Source organism: Pelodiscus sinensis, chromosome 3, assembly GCF_049634645.1.
Source record: "Pelodiscus sinensis isolate JC-2024 chromosome 3, ASM4963464v1, whole genome shotgun sequence".
Classification (NCBI taxonomy): Eukaryota; Metazoa; Chordata; order Testudines; family Trionychidae; genus Pelodiscus; species Pelodiscus sinensis.
The window spans coordinates 170,891,353-170,912,981 of NC_134713.1; the positions used below are offsets into that span (position 1 = coordinate 170,891,353).

Here is a 21,629-nt window from a genome sequence, read left to right on the forward strand (position 1 = left end):
CTGCGTTTTTAGTCCCCACAGCTCTATTTAAATGTGATCCTTCTAGGTTGTACTGCAGTGATACTCAGACTGAGGCTCTTGATCTGCAAGTGGCTCTTTAATGTTCCTCCTGCAGCTTTTTGTAGCATATGATATTAAAACACTGCACACCTTAAATATGAACCAATCAGAATGCTTTTACTATATTATTAACCAATTGCAGTTGATAAAATACTTGGTCAGTCATTTTGCTGGGAGAATGATATGTAACATTTCCCTTGTCATACTGAAAATATATTGTACTATAGCAAATGAAATGGCTCTGCTTTTTAGCAGGGGGTTGGACCTCATGACCTCCTGAGGTCCTTTCCAACCCTATGATTCTGTGAAGCAATGGCTTCACATAACTGTGGCTCTTTTCGGTAATGCTGATTGCTAGCTTGGCTCAAATCACGGAGGTCTGAGCACCACTGATCTAATACATTGTGTTAACACCTGAGCACTTTTCTATTATTTTTAAAATCACACTACATTTTTTCCAGTTTGCTTAATCCACTTTTTTATTGTAGAGGTTTACAAACTAATCTCTTTCTTTCTTTTTTTGTTTCTGAGAAAGCATGAGAATAGATGAAGAGGGAAAGGAAACAGAGAAAAAGGAAACACTGTTATGAACTCCTTTTGGAAAGAATAAAATCTTTATTAGCTAGGTTAGGAAGAATTAGCTTTATTGGTAAATGTTAATTTCACCATATACACAAACTGATGAAAAAGTGCAGTATTTCTATAAATAGTAATAGAAGTTTACAGATAAGCAAAGAAAAATGTTACTTGAGAACTTATTAGGATTTAAGGGTATTTGTTTCATATATTTTAATGTGACATTGACCATTTGTGTTTTCACCATTATAAACCTTTAATTTTTTGAGCCTTCATGTCTGTCATTAAAGAATTTTTCTGAGCCCTCATTGGTTAGTGTCCCATAATTTCCAACAACTGTGAAAAATTAAATTAATAGAACTAGAGAAATGCTGATAGCCAATGAAAATATATAAAAAAAAATGCCAAGTTTAGTTAGGGCATAAAAGGCAGTAAAACTATATACATGCATTGCTATTGTTGCTGTGTGGTGTAAGTGCGTACTATAGTTGCCACAAAGATGCTATGTGAGCACGTTTGGGGAGCCACCTCCATTTTTGTTCAATCTCTGTATTATAACAGTTAGTCCACAAAAAGGAAAATGGGTGAGACTCTCTAGATTCTGTATTGCACTCTCTATACACCTTAATATGGTCTGTAGAAAGCGTTAAGGGCTAAAATAGCATCTCTTATGTATTAACTAGTGACGACAAAGCAGAGATTCCCTTCTTAATCATCTGGCCAAATTCACCACTGGGTAACTCTGCTTTAGGCAATTATTTTTCATGCCTTCTTGGAAAATCTCTCCCCCACTCCTTGGCTCATTGTGATTAGCCAATACATTGATCATCATGACTCAAACAAATGTTTCTGGATTTTAGGTTGTGTTATATTTAGTGAGTGTATTTGATAGAACTTTTTTCTGTCTTCTCAAGGCTAGTTACAATCTACTTTCTTTCTGGCTTTGCACAAGCTTACATTTTGTAGTTACTGAAAATTATTCCTTTAACTGCTCCCAAAACATATAAGGGTGAACAGAGAAGGCTATGTACTAGAATGGTGTTTCTAGTTATAGGTACAAGTAACTTGAACTGTCATATACAAAATACTTTTCTTTTTGACACATCTTTTTATCTTGGACTTACATTCGTTTGGTAACAAGCATCTCTTTATATCTCTGGGCTTTGACATTCTAGTACAATGTAACCTATCATATGAAGGCACAAATCCACTAAATAGTAAAATGAGGGATTATTTCCACTGCTCATCTGTTAGCAGAGATTGCTCTAAATTGGATCAAACCGATTAAAGGTATTAGAATGACGTCTTGTAGATCCAGATGAACTCATTTGAAACTTTGAGACTGTTTCTCTTTTGCTTGGAAGTGACTGCCAGAATTAGGTGTAGGTGTTATTTGCAAGTTATCTCTATTAATATGCAATTTTTTATTTGAAATCTCTGTTATTTGCTTCTTTGGATCTTAGGTTAGGGATCTCAAGATGGAAGGACCAAAAAATGGCTCACTTAAAAGTATGCAACTCACCGTCTTTTTAAAGGCTTGAACAGTTCCTTTCTAAATTTGCTTACATTCAAGAAAAGGATTAATATCGTGGAATCTTTCAGTATCCAGTATTACAAAGATGGCACTACTGAAAGTTAAATTCAGCCAGAAGAAAAGGGTAAAATTAGCTCAAGGACTATGGCTCATGAACTGGTTTTCAGTGTTTGCAGGAATAATTGTTTTTAGTATGGGATTGTTCCTCAAAATTGAGCTCCGGAAGCGAAGCGAAGTAATGGACAATTCTGAAAGCCATTTTGTGCCCAATTCTTTGATATTGATGGGTGTATTAGCCTGCGCCTTCAATGCCCTTGCTGGCAAAATTTGCTATGATTCTCTGGATCCAACAAAATTTGCAAAGTGGAAGCCTTTGCTGAAACCTTACCTGGTGTTATGTTTCTTATTTAACATCTTCATTTTTTTCATTGCTCTGATTTGCTTTCTCACGAGGGGCTCTCTGGAGACAACATTAGCACATGGGCTAAAGAATGGCATGAAGTTCTACAGGGATACTGATACCCCAGGAAGATGTTTCATGAAGAAGACAATTGACATGCTCCAAATTGAGTTCAGATGCTGTGGAAACAATGGTTTCAGAGACTGGTTTGAGATTCAGTGGATCAGCAACAGATACCTGGATTTTGGCTCCAAAGAAGTGAAAGAGTAAGTTATAAAATATAATTTACATTACAATATATCATTATTTGATCAAACACACACTAAAAATCCATCTTGAAACAGAGATGGAATTACAAAGTTGTTATACTACTTTTGGTTAGGATGGGTTTTCTCTCCATTATACTTTAAATCTGGAGACGAGCATTCCAAGGTATGCTTTATCTTCTGACAAGTTCACCCATGTTATCCAGAACATAAAAATGTAGTACTTTGAGAGATCATCCTCTTTTTTATTCAGCCTTAAATATTAAAGAGCTTTACACTATAACTATGAGAAAGGTAGATAAATAAGGATTATTCTTCCCAATGTACAGTTATGGAAACAGCAACAGAGATGTTAAGTGACTTGCAAAGGACACCTGGCAAGTCACTGGCAAAGCTAAGATTAGAACACAGTTCTCTAGAGATGCTTTTATGGCTACACCTATGATACAGGAGGCATAACTTCAACTGGGGGTAAACGGTCATAGCTCCACTGAATTTTGGTAAAGGTTACTTGAGATCACTCCAAGAATATGAAATGAGAACAGAGCAATTAATTGCCTTAATGCTATAGTGTTTTTTTCTTTTATTAATTTACCTCAAGCTTTAATACTTCAGACTAAATGAAAACTAAAATCAACCAGCCCTTATTAGCGTTTGCTGTTTTTCTTTTATAAAATAGATATGTCCTTGAAATCTAAATGAACATATATGACACACTGCTAAGTTCCTGTTGGCCTCATATGGTGTCAGTTTTTCATAGAAATCGGAACAGATTATTGACCAGAAACACCTTAATGGCTTGGAGGTCAGTGTACAGGAAGGTCTTAATCTCCAGTTCAATTCGGGTACATAAATTCCACTCCAAAAAATAGAGACCAATTAACTTTTAGAATTAAAAAAAGATATCAGCATGAACACCCAGCAACCTCTTTGCCAAGTTTAATATCTAAGAACAGATTGAGTTGCAGAAAATGCCCTTAGCTATAAATATCTACTTGAAAACATAATACGATATTCACCCCAGTAGTATTATCTGAAGAGTTGTAAGCTGTAACTTAATCCATCAACAACAGAAAAGCAAAGCACTGGGAGAAAACAGGATCGTATCCTGTTTAAAAAATAGGGGGCTTTGCTCAGGAATATGAGATCTTGGCCATTTCCCTGTAGATTTTTCTGAGTACTAAGGTGGGAAGTTGAAACTTTAAAAAAATAAATCAGCTACCAACCAAGTTGAGTGTCTTGGCCCAATTTTGATCTTTAATTCATAGGCAGAGGGGCTCAGTATAGTCATAGGATGCATATCTAGGGTGAGATCCAGGCATCAGTGAAGCCAACCACAAATCTATTGATTTCTTTGCAGCTAGGATTTCATCCCCAACATTTGATTTTTCTTTATAAATATAATTCACGGTCTACTGAAATAAATGGAATTCTCAGTATTCACTTCAGTGGGAGTTAGAATAGAACCTAAGCATGCTACCTTCAAACTGGATTCTGTTTGGTATTCAGAGATATTTGGGATATGGTTTCAAAACTGTGCACCTACAAAACAATTCATTTGTGCATGCTGTACCGATTTTGCTGGTAGTTCACACTCACTTTGTCTCACACATGTATACTTGAGTACACACACATGCACACATGTTTTGCAGTCTCCATCATGGACCATAACTTTGAAAATGCAGCCCTTATTCACAATTGAAGGTAATGGAAGCAGGATATTTCAGGGTTTTAAAATTTCCCAAAATGTTTTGTATACTTTACACGTGGGAGTCTGTTTCACCTGAGCATCAACTGTTAAGATGTTAGAAAAGCTGAGGAATATTTTCTGGAGGTCCAGCTCTCAAACTATTTTTCCTCTTCTTAAATTTTTGGTTGAAACAGGTTCAACTTTTACAGTAACTAGGTCTTTTATAAATATCTAGCTGGACACACTGAGACACATACAATGAGATAAAATGGTTATTTTACTGAGTACTGAATTTGAAAATGGCATACAATAGGCTAATTACTCCTGCACAGACATCCAGGATGCTTGAACATCTCATTGCTAAAGCATATTTGTTTTAAATCCTGGATAACTTTAGTGAAAGTCAATTACTTTGTCCTACTATTGGCCATTGTCAAAGAAAAGATGATGGATTAGTGGTCTTGTTGGGTACTCAAGACTCATGACTGTGATAGATTCTTATGAGTGGTCATGGATGGCAATAATCCTCTCCGGTTACCTCTTACAAAATTTACCTCTGTCTCTAACATTGTTTTAATTTCCCATATTACTGGAGAAGGGAATGGAAATGGAATGTTGCCGTTATGGAGTAAATGTTACAAAACATAATTCAGCAAAGAGGATGCCTAGTTCTGTGGAGAGGAACAGGTTCAGGCTTTTCATGGTAAGTGTACACAAGTGAATATATGAAGGATGCAGGCTAGGTTTTTAGAAAGTGATCATAAAACACTGTGGAAAAAATATTTTGCCTTTGGTTCCCCCTCTCACACCTATTAAAGTTCTCACTCAGCTGAATATTATATATGCATTTACAACCTTCTTCTGCTTTTTGCCTGTCCATAGTCGAATTAAAAGCAATGTGGATGGAAGGTTCTTGGTTGATGGAGTCCCCTTCAGTTGCTGCAACCCTAGCTCCCCAAGACCCTGCATCCAGTACCAAGTTACTAACAACTCGGCTCACTACAGCTACGACTATCAAACAGAGGAGCTCAACTTATGGAACCGTGGCTGCAGGGAGGCACTTCTTCACTACTACAGCAGCATGATGAGCTCCATGGGCGGGGTTGTCCTCTTTGTCTGGCTTTTTGAGGTAACATGCTGACATAGCAGTTTCTCCTTCTGTGTGTGTTTCATTAGAACAGTGATTGTAGAAACCCTCTGTGGTGTTATCCATTGAAAAATGTAATTCTTATCTAGTCCATGGATGGGAAATCTAAAATAATAGCTAATGCTTAGTGTATGGCCTTGGGGAAGCCAACTTATTCGCTGGGCCCCAGGACAAGGTGTGAGGGGACAGCTCTGCACTCCTGAAAGATGCGGGACTGAAGGTAGCTCTGGAGTGCACCACATAGGGCTCCTGTGGCAGTTTAGGGGCCCAGGGCTCTGCCTGCCACTGGCCAGGAGTGCTGGGCCCTTTTGAATCTCTAGGCCCCAGGGCAGTTGCCCCTTTTCCCCTGGTGGGCCTGTGTTGCCTACAATATTTTGTACTGTGTATCAGAACTAGCCAGCCAACAGAGAAAACAGGTTTTGAGATATCATGGAAGATGTTCATTTCTGCTTTAATACAAATTCAGTTGGAGAAAATATATCTGTATGGGGCCAATATGTGTGTGTGTGTATCTATTTTGGAGCAGAAAATGAAAGTAAAATTCAGAGAATCCATCTAGCCATTCCTAACATTTGACTCTGGAGCCAGGTTCAAGACTAGGGTTTTTATTTAGGCCTTCTGGCTAATTCTGTCAAACTTCTTGCATGTAAAGGATAGGTTTACCAGGTGTCCGGTTTTGAACTGAACAGTCCAGTATTTGAGCTTTCTGTTCGGGAAACAAATTGACAATATATAAACGAGAAAATATAAATGTCCAATATTTTCTAAATAAGATGTAATGTAGATTGTTATGTAATGTCAAGTGTGTCCGGTATTTTTGTTGAAACCGTCTGGCAACCCTAATAAAGGATAGGTTAGTGCTTCAAAAGAATAAGTTAGCTGAATTGGCTAGACGTACAACTTTCATTCTGCTTTTAAAAATTATAGTATGTATTGGTTAGGTGTCTAAAAACAGCACATTGTATTTATTCGTGGATACCATTCCCTATAGTGGAGTTTTGTTTTTAAGCTACATTCTGTACAGCAAGAGGAGGATGTTTTCTGGATTTGGGCAAATGCCAACTAAGTGGCTACTGTATTTATGAACACTGAAATGTGAACAGCATCAGTTCATCGGCTGGAAATGGCATGAGGGAATGGATACGGAGTTAGCTGGGTTAGCAGGAGGGAGCTGTGTCAGCAGGGAAGGGTGCAGTTCAGGCTGAGAAATGTAAGGAAGCATACTTTGCAGTATACCTAAAATGGCTGCTGCCAGCCGAGAGCGGCCATTTTAAATATTTCATTATGATGCAGAGTTACTTTAACTTCAAATAAATACAAATCAAACACGTTATATCTCTAATATAAAATGATGGCGTGCTTCTGCATATATTTACTTCCTATCTAAAAGGCCAAATTTCTTTATTATTGGCAAATACAATTGAAACCTTCAGCTTCCCCTACACCTCTAAAAATCATTTGCAAACCCAAAGGAAAAAACAGAATATGCCGTGTTTGAGGTGGGGAGGGAGGGCAGGGGGTAAAAGGAACAATCACCAAAGACAACTGATGTTAATAGTTCTTGTAAAAACATATTATCTTGGGGGGGGGGGGGAAATCAACTAGCAACTTTATGGAAAACTAAAGCCAAGAAACTTTACAAACAAGAGGCTGGAAATCAGTATTTTATTTATACGGATGTATATAAAAACAGGCAGTTAATTACAGGATTAAGGAGAAGACTATACGGTAATGTTAATCAAGTGTAAATTGAAGCATGAATCAGGCCCCAAAAATCTTGAAATTGATAAATAATAAAATGAAAAAAAATCAGGTAGGTGCACTCAAGTCACATTTTCAAGATTGTTTCTGTAGCAGTAAGGGGTGGAGGGGTTAATTTCTTTTTAAATGAAAAGTGTGGTTCTCATACAAGCAGAGGATACCAGGAAGTGAGTTTCCTGAAAAACATCAGGAGGTTCATCATACAACCACGAGAAATGGAAATGCTGGAAATATTTATGGTTTTAAAGTCCAATCTCATATGTGGACAGCCTGATGTTGTAGCGTCAGAGAAAAGGATCCAGATTTTGGTTTTGAGCTTGCTCTGCTCTCAAGAGGGGCAGCCCTCTGTCTAATCAGCTGAAGGAATCACATTTATGATTGTCCCCGAGCAGCAAAGGGAAGGCTGCCATTACAAAAGGCCCTTGAAAGGAGGAATCACTCTAGGAAACAATCACCACTTGATACAATGATGTGTCAATTCTTTCTTTCAGTTTGTGTGAGTATTAAATAGGAAAACAATTCTACCCTGAGTAACAGGTTAAATTTCTAAAATCCAGGACTCTCTGGTCCTGCAACATCTGTGGTCCGGCAAACCCCAGCGGGGCCAGTGCAGGGGAGAACACAGCCCTGGCCAGGGCTGGTGGCAAAGAGCACAACTCCAGTCAGAGCTGGAGGTAGTGGGGCCGGTGGCCAGGAGCAGAGTCCCAGTCAGGTTGTGCTTCTCACAGCGCCAGCCCTTCGTCAGGGCTGGCACGGTTCAGGAGCACAATCCAGGCTGGGGCTAGTGGCGGGGAGCTGAAGTCAACTGGGCGCACAGCCCGGAGTGGCACCGTGAGGAGCAGAGCACTGCTGGGGCTGGAGGCAGCGGGGCCGGCCTCTGTCTGGGGCTGGCATGATGAGGCATGCATCCCTAGTCACAGCTGGCATAGTGGTGGAGGGTGGCTGGTGGCAGCGGCAAGGAGTGCAGCCCCATCCGGAAGCAGAGCCCACATCCAGCTAGGGAGCCGGGACCTCCCCTAGTCCGACAAACTCCATTGTTCAAGGGTGCTGGAGGAGGGAGGTCGGACCTGTAGTAATAAAAGGACACTAACCTTTGGTCCTGGGGGGAAATTCAGCCTACTTACAAAATGAAATTGGACAGAGAATTATCCTTCACGTTCTAAATAAAAACAGTAACACAGGATCAGACTAATGGTTCATCTAGCTCAGTATCCTGTCCTACAGTAGACTATGCTACATGCTTCAGAGGAAATGAACAGAACAGAGCAATTATTGAATGAGTCATCCTGTCCCAGCTTCTGGCAGGCAGAGGATTCAGTACACCCAAAACATGGGGTAGCATCTCTGACCAGATAGGCAAACAACGCATTCATGGAAGATTGGTCCATCAATGATCTAATTCTTTCTGAACCAGTTTTGGCTTTTGCATTATTGCACAGTAACAAGTTCCACAGGTTGACTGTGTGTTGCGTGACTTTTTTTTTCTGTTCTTTTGTAAGTGGTACAGCCTCTTAACTTAACTGGGTGCCCCTAATTCTTGAGTTCTGTGGAGGGGTAAATAACACTTCTCTACTCACTTTCCCCACACCACTCGTGATTTTATATACCTCTGTTATATCCCCCCTTTAGTTATCCCAATCTCTTTATTCTCCCCTCTTATGTAAGCTGTTCCACCCCAAATCATGTTCATTGCCCTTCTCTGAACCTTTTCCAATTCTATTATATCTTTTTTGAGATGGGGTAATAACCGGAACTGCACACAGTATTCAAGATGGAGGATTATCATGGATTCATATAGTGACATTAGGATAATTTCTTTCCTAAAAGTTCCTAACACTGTAAAGCTTCTGTGACTACAGCTGCACACAGAGCAGATGTTTTCAAAGAATTATCCACAGTAACTTCAAGATCCCTTTTTAAAGTTAATTTAGATTTCATCATTTTGTATGTATAGTTGGGATTATATTTTCCAATGTACATTACTCTGCACTTAATGAATTTCATTTGCCATTCTGCCACCTAATCACCGAGTTTAATGAGATCACCTTGGTAGCGCCTCACAGCCAGCTATGGACTTAACTATCGTAAGTATGTTTGTATCCTCTGCCAATTTTGCCATTTCTCTGTTCAAATGATTCAAGATCATTTGTGGCTGTTATACAGAATAGTTCCCTGAGGGACCCGTCTACTTACCTCTCTTCATTGGGGAAAACTGATCTTTTATTCCTACTCTTTGTTTCCTATCTTTTAACCAGTTTCTGATCCAGGAGAGGACCGTCCCTCTTATCTCATAATTGTTTACTTTGCTTAAGAGCTGTTGGTAAGGGACCTTGTCTAATGCTTTTGGAAAGTGCAACTTCATTATATCAACTGGATCACCATCATGTTTGTGGACATCCTCACAGAATTGTAATAGACTGGTGAGGTATGACTCCCCTATACAAAAAGCTATTTCTCCTATTTTATTTTATTATCTAGGGTGGCGAAGAAGCAACATAAAAATCCCACCATAGCTTCCCTTTTTGGCTTTGTAGCTGGAAACAGTGAGTTCAGACTAACTAGTAAGCACCATTCCGGATTTCAGAGCTGTGTACATTCCCTCAAATTGTATCAGTGATACTGACACTCAAAGAGGAATAAAAGACAAAGAGACTGACTCCACCTGTCTTTGGAACCACTGTCAAGTACTGTAAAGATCACTTAATTGCAAGCTTCTATGGGAAACATTAGAAGCACAGAGTCTATAAATTGTAATCAAAGCTTCTGTTTATAAGAACATGGGACCTGCCATGTCCTCTGGGAACACTTACAAGTTAAAACATTGCCTCTATAATGCTTAGATGAGCCAAAAATTTAGACTCTCTACGTCACTGACAATCTTTAATATAACAAAGAAGTTCAAACTATCTTCTGGCTAATCTGCTTCAGGATAAAGTCCAGGTAAACCATTGAGCTTCACCTCTGAAGGTTAGCAAATATAAGATCTGATGACTTTTCCTACCAGTTTTAACCATTACAGAAAGCAAGTTCCAGACTTGAGGACAGTCCAGGGAATGCACACTGAAGATTACCAGCAGCGATGGCTCAAATTATAACCAAGAGTCTCAGGAAATATAGTATGAAAATAGATATAACTAGATCTCAGTTGCCAGATGGGCTCAGAGTGCAAAGTGGTTTCTTACATAGACCTCATGTAGAAGAAGAATAAACCAAACACTCAGAATTGGACTCTGAAGAAGCTAGAAGATAAATGGAGCCGTTGAAGCGCACACAATATGCTCTGAATGACCTTGAAAAGGAAACATGCAACTGCATTCAATACTTGATGGAGCCTCTCAGTGACTTTCAAACATAGGCTTCTGGGATGTGCTGCATATAGGCTAACAGGTATGGACCACTGAAGTGGATTCTGTGGCAGTGAAAGGAGGTCTGTTATCCCAACACACTTGGTAAAACTGCTAGGAGTAAGCCAAGGGTCTAAAATGGCCCCACTGATTAGAGGCTTACTCCTTCAGTAGAACAGGTGGTCACCATTTATCCACCATGATATCCATGTGACCAGGCCCGGTCTTAGGGCAAAGCAAGCAAGGCAGTTGGTCTCCTTGGGCCCTGTAATCTTCTGGGCCTCGCGCTGCCCAGCACCCGCTCACCCGGCCGCAAGCTTGCTGCCCTGGCTGGGAGTTGCCTGGCTGCATGCCGCAGCCAACAACAGCATGCCGCGTTGCACAGCACAAATTCTTTGGCTGGGCCCACATGTGACACTTCCACTCCCCACCGGTATGATAACTCTCTCATCTGAACTGATCCTCAGCCAGCTGTGTAGGCCGTCTAGCTCTGGGACTTCCAACCACTGGGAGGAAGAAGAGCCCCTGCAAAGTTTGGAGTCAAAGAAAATATGAAGCCGAATATTGTCATTATATTGATGATATTACAGCCCAGACCATCCTCAGCTTCTCACCTAACAGTCTCACACACATGTTGACTAGATGAAGGAATCAAGTATTAGCAACTCAGAACTGTTTAAAAGCCAGTCAAGGGCATCCCTCCAAGATCAGTGCTTCACTATACGTAACATAAAAGCTGCTAATAAAATTAATATTTATCATGAATATCCATTGCCAGGAGGAGAACAGCAATCAATGAAACCAGCAGAACTTTCAGAGCACCACTCTCATTCTCTCTCTTTCTGATGAATTCCAGTTAGCTAAGGATCTACAGGCGAAATGCCCATTAACGAGGCACCAAAAAGTGTATTTCTGAAGTTGAGTCTCTACTCAGTAGTTCCTAACCTTTTTTATACCATGGACTGGCAAACCCATTCGCAAACTTTTGGTAGGCTGGTTACATTAAATTTGCATATTTCCATATGCATTCTACAAAGAATAAATATGCAAATAAAATGTTACCTGTCCGCCTACCCCCAACCATGCCCTTTGCTCCCCAGTGCGTAATACCCTTTCACCCCCACTCCTATGCCCTGTGCCCTTTGATCCTTTAACCTGTGACCCCTACAGCCCATGCCAACACCCTCTTGCCCAGTGGCCCCACCATGCCCTCACCAACACCCCTTTACCCTCATCCAACCCCCACACTCCCCAGAGCAAGGCTGTCCCCTCTAGGGAGCATGGCTGTTATTGCCGCATGGGCAGAGGTAGCGGACAGTGGCAGTGCACATCCTCCTCCTTCATGCCCCCATCCTCCCCAAGTGCGTCTCACAGCACCATGGGTAGAGGCGGGGGCATACATGTGAAGCCCCAGCTGGGCCGTCATCTTACCTGTGGAGGATGTGGGAGGGAAGCACCTTCTGCTCTGCCTCCTCCTGCCGCTACCTCAGCCCCAGTGCCGCCGCTGGGCAAAAATCAGATGCCATGGTTGCCAGAGCTGAGCCATCGCCAATAGCCGACTTCAGCTCTGGCAGCTATTGTGGCCCAGCAGCCAGCGGTTCATGGACCAGCACTGGTCCACAGACTGATGGATGGGAACCGCTACTCTACTCCACTTACATTAATTTTGCTACGAACACAAACAGTTCATTGGCATGGAGATACAAAGGCTGTTTTCTTGTAACTGGAATATGTTGAGAGGCCTTTGCATAATCACACTGATGGGCACCGTGTCACCTTGCAGCAGATCCTTACTGACCTGGCACTACTAAAAGGTTCTTGCACATTCTCTGTCTCGCCTCTGCACCACCAACATTCTGAGACTGAGCCTAAAGAGGGTGTGGAGTGCACCTACCACCTTTGCTCCTTCCACCCCAAAGCCAGAGACACACAACAACAAAGGCTGACCAAGAGGAAAAGGGTGTGAGAAGTATAAATGTGCCGAGCCATTTCTGTGAACTCCAGTTACAAATACATAAACTTTGAGTGGCTTTGCATAGGGCTACTTAGCAGTGCTGAAACTACCCTAGAGGTCGGAACAGGGTCCTCCTTCAATAGACTGAAGCATTGCCTTGTGAAATCCAGCATCTGCCCAGGAGGCCCAGTCCAAAGCATAGTGTGCACCAGAGTCTAGCTTGCAGCTCTACACATTTCAGCAACTAGCACTTATGAAGAAAAGTGAAGGAAGCAGCCTCAGCTCTAGTGGAATGCAGTGGAACTGAAGCAGATACAAGAGTTTTGGCTATTAACAGTCTGCAGAGAAACTGAACAACCATGTGATGTTTAGAAGATGACATATCAAAATGATTTACAAAAACTTTTACCAAAGTGTGTAGGACAGATTTTTCCTATTTGAAGGCAGTTTAAGAAGGAAATAGCAAATTAATTGTCTGACATTTAACACAGACATCACTTTAGGAAAGAGCATAGGATCAGATCTGAGAACTACTTAGGCCTTTATGAAAACAACCAAAAGGTAAATTAGACATAAGGACATTCAATTTACTCCCTCTCCTGGCCACTGTGATAGCAATAATGAAAATCACAAAACATGCAGCCAAGGGCTTAAAGGGTGATTTCATAAGTGTGACCGACACCAAATTGAGATGTCAAAAGGGAACAGATCCCTAAAAAGGAAATAGAAATCTGAAACTTTTTGACCAAAAAATCCACAAACAGCAAACTATCATTAACTACAGTATGACACACTGAGATAAATGCCCAATGAACTTTTAACCCTGTTTGATTACTTGAAATTAAGTACATTCATTATTTCAGAACATAAAGAATGGAAGCAGATAGATGGGAATCAGGTTCTCTCATCATCCATGCCTGAAATTTGGTCCACTTTAAGTAGCAACTTCTACTGCATGCAGGGACTCTGGGATTAATATTTCAGTCACTATGGTTATTTTGTTGCCCTACATTTATCTTGGAAAAAACAATGTAGTCACAGATCATCAGCAGAGACAGCTCTTGGACACATGAATGGCCCCTAAAAGATCAGCTGGTTCAGACCATATTCCCAGGAGTTGACTAGAGGTGGATGTGTTTGCAATGAGGTCCAACAAAGTGTCATCTCTTCCGTTTCAAAGTGGACAGGAACAGCCTATTCCTGTCAGATGCTTTCCTTCTGCGCTGGGGAAAGGATTTCACCTCCACTCCCCTTTCAATTGAGAAAGTAACATCAGGATAGAGCAAGGATGATTCTCATGTCCCTGGTTTGCACATGTCAACAATGATTTACTGATCTCCTGAAACAGTTCAGCAGAGGCTTTATTAATCTTCTCCTGCCTAGACCTTCTGTATCAGCAGGGAGGGCAAGAGCTTTCACTCAGACCACACAGTCTCTTCACCTGATGCTGTGGGTTGTCTGAACTTGCCAATATATTGTCCATCATTACCTATATATGCCTCGCCTAGAGGTGAAGAAGGAACAATAGGAAGAGCCAGATGAACAGCTCTTGATTCCAACTTGTTGATGTGCAGGACTCTCTCCTAATGAGACCAGTGCATTCACACTTTCAAATGCATTCCACCAATCCTGAAGTCACCATCTAAGTTGCATCTGAAGGACTGAACTGTACATTTCTGACCATATTCACTGCAACAGATCACCATTCTAGGGCTACAGCGCAGCATGAAGACTATCCTGATTGGTCTGTCACCCTGAGACATGCAGAGCTGCATAGGTCTGATCCTCACCTATGCAAATACTTACATCATTAGTAGCCGCCGTCAGACCCAAGACTCCAAAAGAACTTTCTCTGAGTGGGAAGCTATTTAATTTTTAAATAGTTTAGGCTCTCCCTCTCACAGAGTCCCATACAGAGCCTATAAACACAATCCTCTATGTAGGACAGGAATTGACTTTGCAAGGTTGAGGACAACCCTGCAGGTCTGAAGAGAGATTGGTAATCTAGCAAAAAGAGTCCTGGATATTTGCACACTACAGCCTACAGTAGACAATTGTCCAGACTTAAACAGAAATACCAGTTCTTCAGGTGACTGGCTACCCGAGACAAAAACTTTGTAAAAACTCAAGGGATGTGTACCTTATACTGAAATGGCATTCAGCCACCACAAATGGAAGGTACTTGTGATGACTGTGATGAACTGATATATGAAGATATGCATGCTTTAAAATCAAGAGTTGCAAACCAATCCATGACTGACAGCAAATGTTATATGAAACCAAAACTTCCAGATGTACTTGTTCAGGGTTTCTTAGGTCTATTATGAGACAAAAGCTCTCATCATTTCTCCACACCAGACAGTAAAGGCCCTGACTCCTGAGGCATTTGGGGGGGGGGGGGGGCTCCTCAAATATTCCTATCACAAGCAGATTTTCTATTTCTGCAATAGTAGTCCAATGGGAATGCTCCCTTAAGAGGAAACAGTAGGGTAAACTGGCAGTTTTTCAAAATATATGGCTATAATCTCTAGTGCCCATAAATCTACGTAACTTGCCTTGATGCACTGATAACATGAGCCAGTCTGTCCCCAGAAAAAGGGTCTTGATTTGCTGTGCCTTGACTCCTGATCATCTAATCAAAACGGAGGCTTGTTGTTCTGCCACAAAAATACTAACAAAGGAAGCTGGCTGTTTTGACTTGAAAAAAAGCTTTTTCAGTGTTGACTCGAAGGCAGAAGGCTGCTGGTATTGTTGACATCTCTGATTGGATGAAAAGTAAGAGGAAGCCTGGGGAATACGGTCTTGGTACAAGAAAGAAGTAGAAGGCCTCTTTCAGACAGAGGGATTCAAGCTAGAAAGTGGACAGTCTCTCTCATACTCATTAGTTTTTCCAACCTGTCTTCTGTATTTTCATCACTAAAAAGATTCTGCTTTTACAAAGAAAAATTCCTCCAACTTACACTTAGTATCTAGATCTAGGGAGGATGAAGAAAGCCACACGCCTCCTTATGGTCACAGCAGACGCCAATGCCCTGGCAACAGAGTCCGAAGCATTAAAAGATGCCACAAAGGAATGCATTTTTAGTCCTCCATTAAAATTGCATTTGCTGGCCTTCTTGTGTCATCAGTTAAGTCTTGTACAAACAATGTGATATTCTCCTGTTAATGGAATTGTTAGCAAGCCACGACCACCTGAGAATTCACTTTGTAATACCAAAGGGCAATGAAAAGAACACATTTACTCTAACTGATCAATCTTTACCCCTCCTTGATAGCTGGACTGGAGTGTGGTTGTCCAGGTTTTTCATGTTTTTGGCAGTAGCCCACCACCAATGAATGTGGGTGCATATTGAAAGCAGGAAAAGCCTCCAGAGGGCATCTGACAGCTTGTGAGCTTTCTTAGAAACAGGTTGACAAGGAGCAGGCATAGTGCACATGGATTTAGCCATCTGTAGCAAACCATCCAAAATGAGTAGAGATATTCTGCTCCTTGAAGTAGACCAAAGATATCAAACACCAGCTGAGAAGTTTGTTTTCCTCAGAAGAGAGGATTACTTTCAGGGACCACTATGTAATGTCAACAGATCAGGAGGCATCAGATCTGAGGCTGTCTAAACTGCTGGATCCTTTACAGATGAAGCATCGCCTCTCCCTCCACACGGAGGATAACCGAAAAAAAATCCCTGAATAGGATCACTGGCTTCAGAACTGCCAGTCTCCCCAGCAATTAAGGTAGGGGGAACATGCTTATAGGAGGCAGTTGAGAGCGGTGCAAAACAAGCCAAATGGCTCTGCATTCTGCTCCTATTTTTCTCCTGGTAAGGATCCTGCTCTGGCTCTGAGATAGAGTATACTGAGGATTCAGAGGAGCCAAAGGCATGCTGGAGATCCAACATTGTGGGGACCTCGTAGGAATAGCAAGGGGAGAAAGGATAGGATATTCTGGGGACAGGCATATGACTCTTTCAGGCCTGTTCTTTGTAACAGGAGAGGAGGGAGATGACCTTGGAACCAGGCAAACATGCTTCCTTTTAGAAAGCTTGCATTTCCTGCTTGGATCTGATGCATGAACCAGAGCTGTAGGATGAACGGGGGCTGCAACAGTGGAAAAGCTTTGCAAAGTCAAGCCTGAGGCCAGAACCAGCACAGGAACTGGAGCAGGACCAGCTAACAGGTCTGAAGAATTGGATGACAATGGCTTGGACGTGACACCAAACCCATCTAATTTTCTACTGCAGCTGTATGTGGAATCGTGACTGCTTGTCAGAATCGTAGGGCTCTGATAACGGATGCAGGAGAGCCAGCACTGCCAACAGCAGCTTTGTCCTTATATCTCATTCTCTTTGGAAGCCTAACAACTAGATCTAACGGTGCTAGTAGCCCTGGCTCTGACACACCAGTCTAACTCATCTTGGATCCAGAAGTGGAAGAACAAACTGACCCTGGGTCTTGTGGCCACAGGGATTCTGTCATGACCAAAGACCAGTGAGGCCCAGCTCTGGTGAAGGTGGCTGAACCTCCTCTGGTCCTCAGTTCCAGAACTGAGGCAGTCAAACCAACCCTAGGGCTTTTGATACAGACATGATAGCCTCAGGCACAGGACTGAGAGCATTACAGGAACCAAATCCCACCCAAACAGGCCCTGCTGCTACTTGAAAGCCTTCAATCACTTGGAGCTGCTGAAAGCTGCAAATGTGGAGACTCATCTCATTTGGGAACTGATCAGATCCAGAGGGCCTTGCCTCAAGAGCTTCCTTGTGGAGGAACTGCAAACAAGTCTTACCCATACAGGCTCTAGAAGTGGAGGTCCAACATACCAAACACAGAGAAAATGAGTATCTTTCTCCCAGGCCTGTGGTTGTCCAATGCCAGCAAGATACTGGGCGGGAACTGCACTACTTGGATCCTGGCTCTTTCGGTTTCTCTGATTCAACCATTTCCCATATCCTCTTTGTTGTATGGTTCCATTCTAAAGAGGAGATGAAAGGCCCTCTATAGTAGATAGCCAGCCTTCTTTCCAGCTGCCTACAAAGATGGAGATACACGGAGTAGTGGGGGAAGTCTGTTTGTTAGATTTTTACCCCTTTCTGTACTTGAATAAGAGGGGACAAATTGTTGCAGCATTTATAGGGTGAATTGAGGGCTAACCAAAAATAGTCTTATTTAACCAGATATTTGGAGACAGTGTTCAAATATAACCCTGGTGTTAGGAAGGCTTAAAATCAGACGTAGTCTTACAGACACTCCAGATCTTAGCACCCCAATCTTTAGTGCTGTCCAAAATCAGGATCTGAACTTTGCAACTCATCCTAAGAGACTGAACCAAATCACAGATCTGCCTTACCCCCGCCACATACATTTGAAGTTTCATGACTTGCCCCTACCGCTAGTCAAAGTCTCAACTCTTTTCATCATAAAAACTCAAAGTATCTTACCAAAATCAAGTGAGTCACAACTGAGCTGTATAGAGTAATTCCCTCTCTGTGCTGCAAAGAGCAATCCCTTCACTAAAATATGTCCATTTGGATGAAACGTGTTACTGTAAGCAGTGAGCACAAAACAACTGTTTAAGATAAGAATTTAGGAAACCAGTGCAGTTACTTTGATTGGAATTTGGATGGGGTAATCCTCATATAGAACAAATACCACCAGATTAATAAGAAGTGGACTAGTTCTTGTTTCTATCTAACATCTGAATTAATTCATTTCCTGTTTTTAGCTCACCTGGTCTGCTATTATGCCACAAAGTTGGCTCATCTAGAGGCAGTGCTTCCTTCCTCTCAGACACAGCTCCATGGTCTTCATAAAAAGAGCAGAGCAGGAAGCTGAGTGGGTCAGAACAAGGTTGGGAGACAGAAGAACTCCTACAAACAAACAGTTCCTGTAAAGCCAATGTATTGGCTGAAGGCAGATTCAAAGCCAAATGGGTTGTTCCGGAGGGGTCAGTGGTGCCACAGAAATGTATGATGCAGGCTTCTAGGACTGATAACTATTTTACACAGATACTTTTTTCCCCCAGATTTAAGCAGACACAGATATTCTGGGCTTGCCTTTGTCTTTTCTTTCTATATGTATTAAAAACTTTGCCTGTGGAATGATAGAGTGACATCATGACATCACTGTGCATTCTGCCTGCCTCCCCTTTCCACAGTGTTCAGCTGCCGTGCCACAGCCTCCCCACACCAGCAGCTAGGACGAGTGCCTCGGAGTGGTTCCTCCTCCTCCTGGCCACCAGGAATAGAGCACGCAAACTTACCCTGGCCCCTCTTTCCGGTGACCAGGGTTGGGGGAGAGACAGGGCTGGGGGAGTGGTTGGGGCAGGAGGAAGCCCAGGAGACAAGAGCTGGGGAGGCCTCAGGGGTGGGGGAGAGAAGAGCCAGGACCGGGGTAGCCTCAGACCCTCCCTGGTAGCCACAGCATGAGGAGAGAAGAGCCTTGGCCCAGCCCAATCCCCCACAGTGGCCGAAGGGAGAGAGCCGGGCCAGCTGCAGTCTAGTCCAACCCCTCAGCAGCCAGAGGTAGAGCGTTGGGGCTGCCTATCCCCAGACAGGTTGCCACACCTCACCACGGTTGCCACACCTCAGGCTGGCCCTCTCCGGTGACCGGGGAAGAGCTGGGGCTGCCTATCCCCAGACAGGGGGTTAGCATAGCGAACAGGGAGTGCAGTCCTCTAGTTAAGTATAAAAAGAAAACAGAAATACAAATGAAGTAGCTGATGGTCCACATACTAAACCCACCAGGGTCCTGGATATTATGACCAGATTTTTTATTCATGATTTTCTGGATCATATTAATCTATTTGCCAAATATGAAAATGAGGATTTGTGTGGTTAAAATAGACCAAAGGTATTCAAGCTGACATTTCTCTCAAACGTTTTATTAAGGTCAAGTGCAGACACACAGAACTTGCCATTCAAATGCCTTTGGAAATGCTCTCCTCTACAGATCAGTGGTGTCTGGAGAAATGGAAAGTCACTTTCACAACAAGCTGTCAGAGATATACAAAAATGTATCAGTGTGAAGCCTAATATGTTGCAATATCTGCTTCATGACTTTGTGGTTATTCCCTCCATAAGATTCCCTGTAACCACCATCTGTGAGCCAACTATCAAAATCATGGTTGGGAGGACATGACATTGTGGTTGTTTTGTGATTCCTCCTGATTCCATGCATTGCTTCTACTTCCTCATTCTCTCTCCTTGCTCCTTGGGTCTTTATTCTTCCTACTCCTTGCTACACCATCCAGCCTCCTGCCTCTAGCCCATTAGTCTGTCAGGCGGCGTTCCTGTGTCTGACCCTGCACTGGCATTACCTGATACGCAGGTAGAGAAAGCGGAATGCTAGCCCTGCAGTCTCGTATGCCACCAGCAGGGCTCAAGAGGCTAAGTATGTCTTCCATGTTGCTAGAGGATGAAACTATTCAGCACGTGTTGGTAGAAGGGGATTACTGCATTTCATTGCCCTTTTTCAATGCATCCCACACAGGTGTCTGTGATGGTTGGTTTGCGTCTTTTGCACACTTCTCTGGAAAGCATCACAAATCCTGAAGATCCTGAATGTGAAAGCGAGGGGTGGCTCCTGGAGCAGAGCCTGAAAGACACTTTCAAATCCACACTAGAAAGTTTGAAAAAGATTGGTAAGTTCAATCAGGTGGATGCAGGCGCTGAAGGAGCTGAAGGTGAGGAAGGTGGAAAGACACCAGCTATCTCAACTGTCAGTTGAGCTTCTTGACTGATGTGGACTTTATCAAAGAGAAATGAAAAACTGAGAATTGTGAATACATTCTTTAGAAAACTGTATAAACCATTAAAAGTATACATTTCTACAAACTTTTTTATATGTGGGGTATGCTATATAGTGCAAAAACACGTATCTTCCTAGTGAGTATCCACTGTCTCCATAACTTCTATGGGAAATGTCCAAAATTAGGGTTTTAAGGCTCCATACTCAATTGTTAGAGACTATTATGTCTACACGACAGTTAATAAAACTTCATAAGTTTTTTTTTTTAATTGGCTGGCAAGCTTTTTGGTTCTTTCTGTATATTTGGATCATTGGAAAAAAAGACAATTTGAAAAGTTAATCGTTTTTTACTCAAATTTATAAATTTGAGCAACATACCACAATGTTTAAAGTTCAAGGGCAAATGGGTTGGGGATCTGTCAAGTAAAATCTTTATAAACAAACATAAAGGAATGATTTTCAGAAATGTATATCACTTTTAGGTTACCTGTTATCACAGTCTTTGAGGCAACATGATATTTGTTAATATGTTAAGAGATGGTATTTTCTTTCATGTTCCAAGATGGAAAACAGATCAGAAGACAAAATTGTACTGAGAATTTATGCTCTGTGTAAAAATAGTAATTAAATAGAACATTGCAATTGAGATGAAAATAATTTACGCTTGCGGTTTCTTATATTTTCAGCCATATATCCTGAATGGGTATGGTAAACATTGTATTGATTTTTTTATTTAAACTAGCAGAGGCCTGAAGACTCCTCACTGAATGGGTGAAATTATGCCATCGTATGCCAATTATGATTATTCTGTACATATATTTAACAATATAAAACCTAAATCTTTCTCTTAAGAATTCATGGCAACTAATGCATAACAAAAATGGCACTTTGGAAATTAACACTTGAAGCATTAGAGGAGCTTTCCAAGTTATTTACAAATCCATTCTCTTTGTTGACAATTGGGGGGAGGGAGGCATTAAATCTGTACTAAGACCCTTGGAAAAAGATGAAACTAATCCAATCTTAGGAAAATTTAATTTGCTAGATTATGGTCCTTCTATTTGCCCTTACCACACCACAAAAGGTGCTAAGAGAGAGAACATTTAGGTTGTCATTTTATTCTTTGTCAGCGACTTACTTCTAGTTGCATTTTG

The 21,629-nt window shown here is 41.7% G+C and overlaps 1 protein-coding gene across 1 annotated transcript; it reads left to right on the forward strand.

The window, feature by feature from the left end:
* The first annotated feature begins 2,038 nt into the window (after positions 1-2,038).
* On the forward strand, positions 2,039-20,571 carry PRPH2 (peripherin 2). The gene is made up of 3 exons (XM_006122089.4): positions 2,039-2,836; positions 5,409-5,655; positions 20,218-20,571. Exons 1-3 carry the CDS (start codon positions 2,256-2,258, stop codon positions 20,452-20,454), a joined length of 1,065 nt encoding a protein of 354 aa, XP_006122151.1. The 5' UTR covers positions 2,039-2,255; the 3' UTR covers positions 20,455-20,571.
* The last annotated feature ends 1,058 nt before the right edge of the window (positions 20,572-21,629 follow it).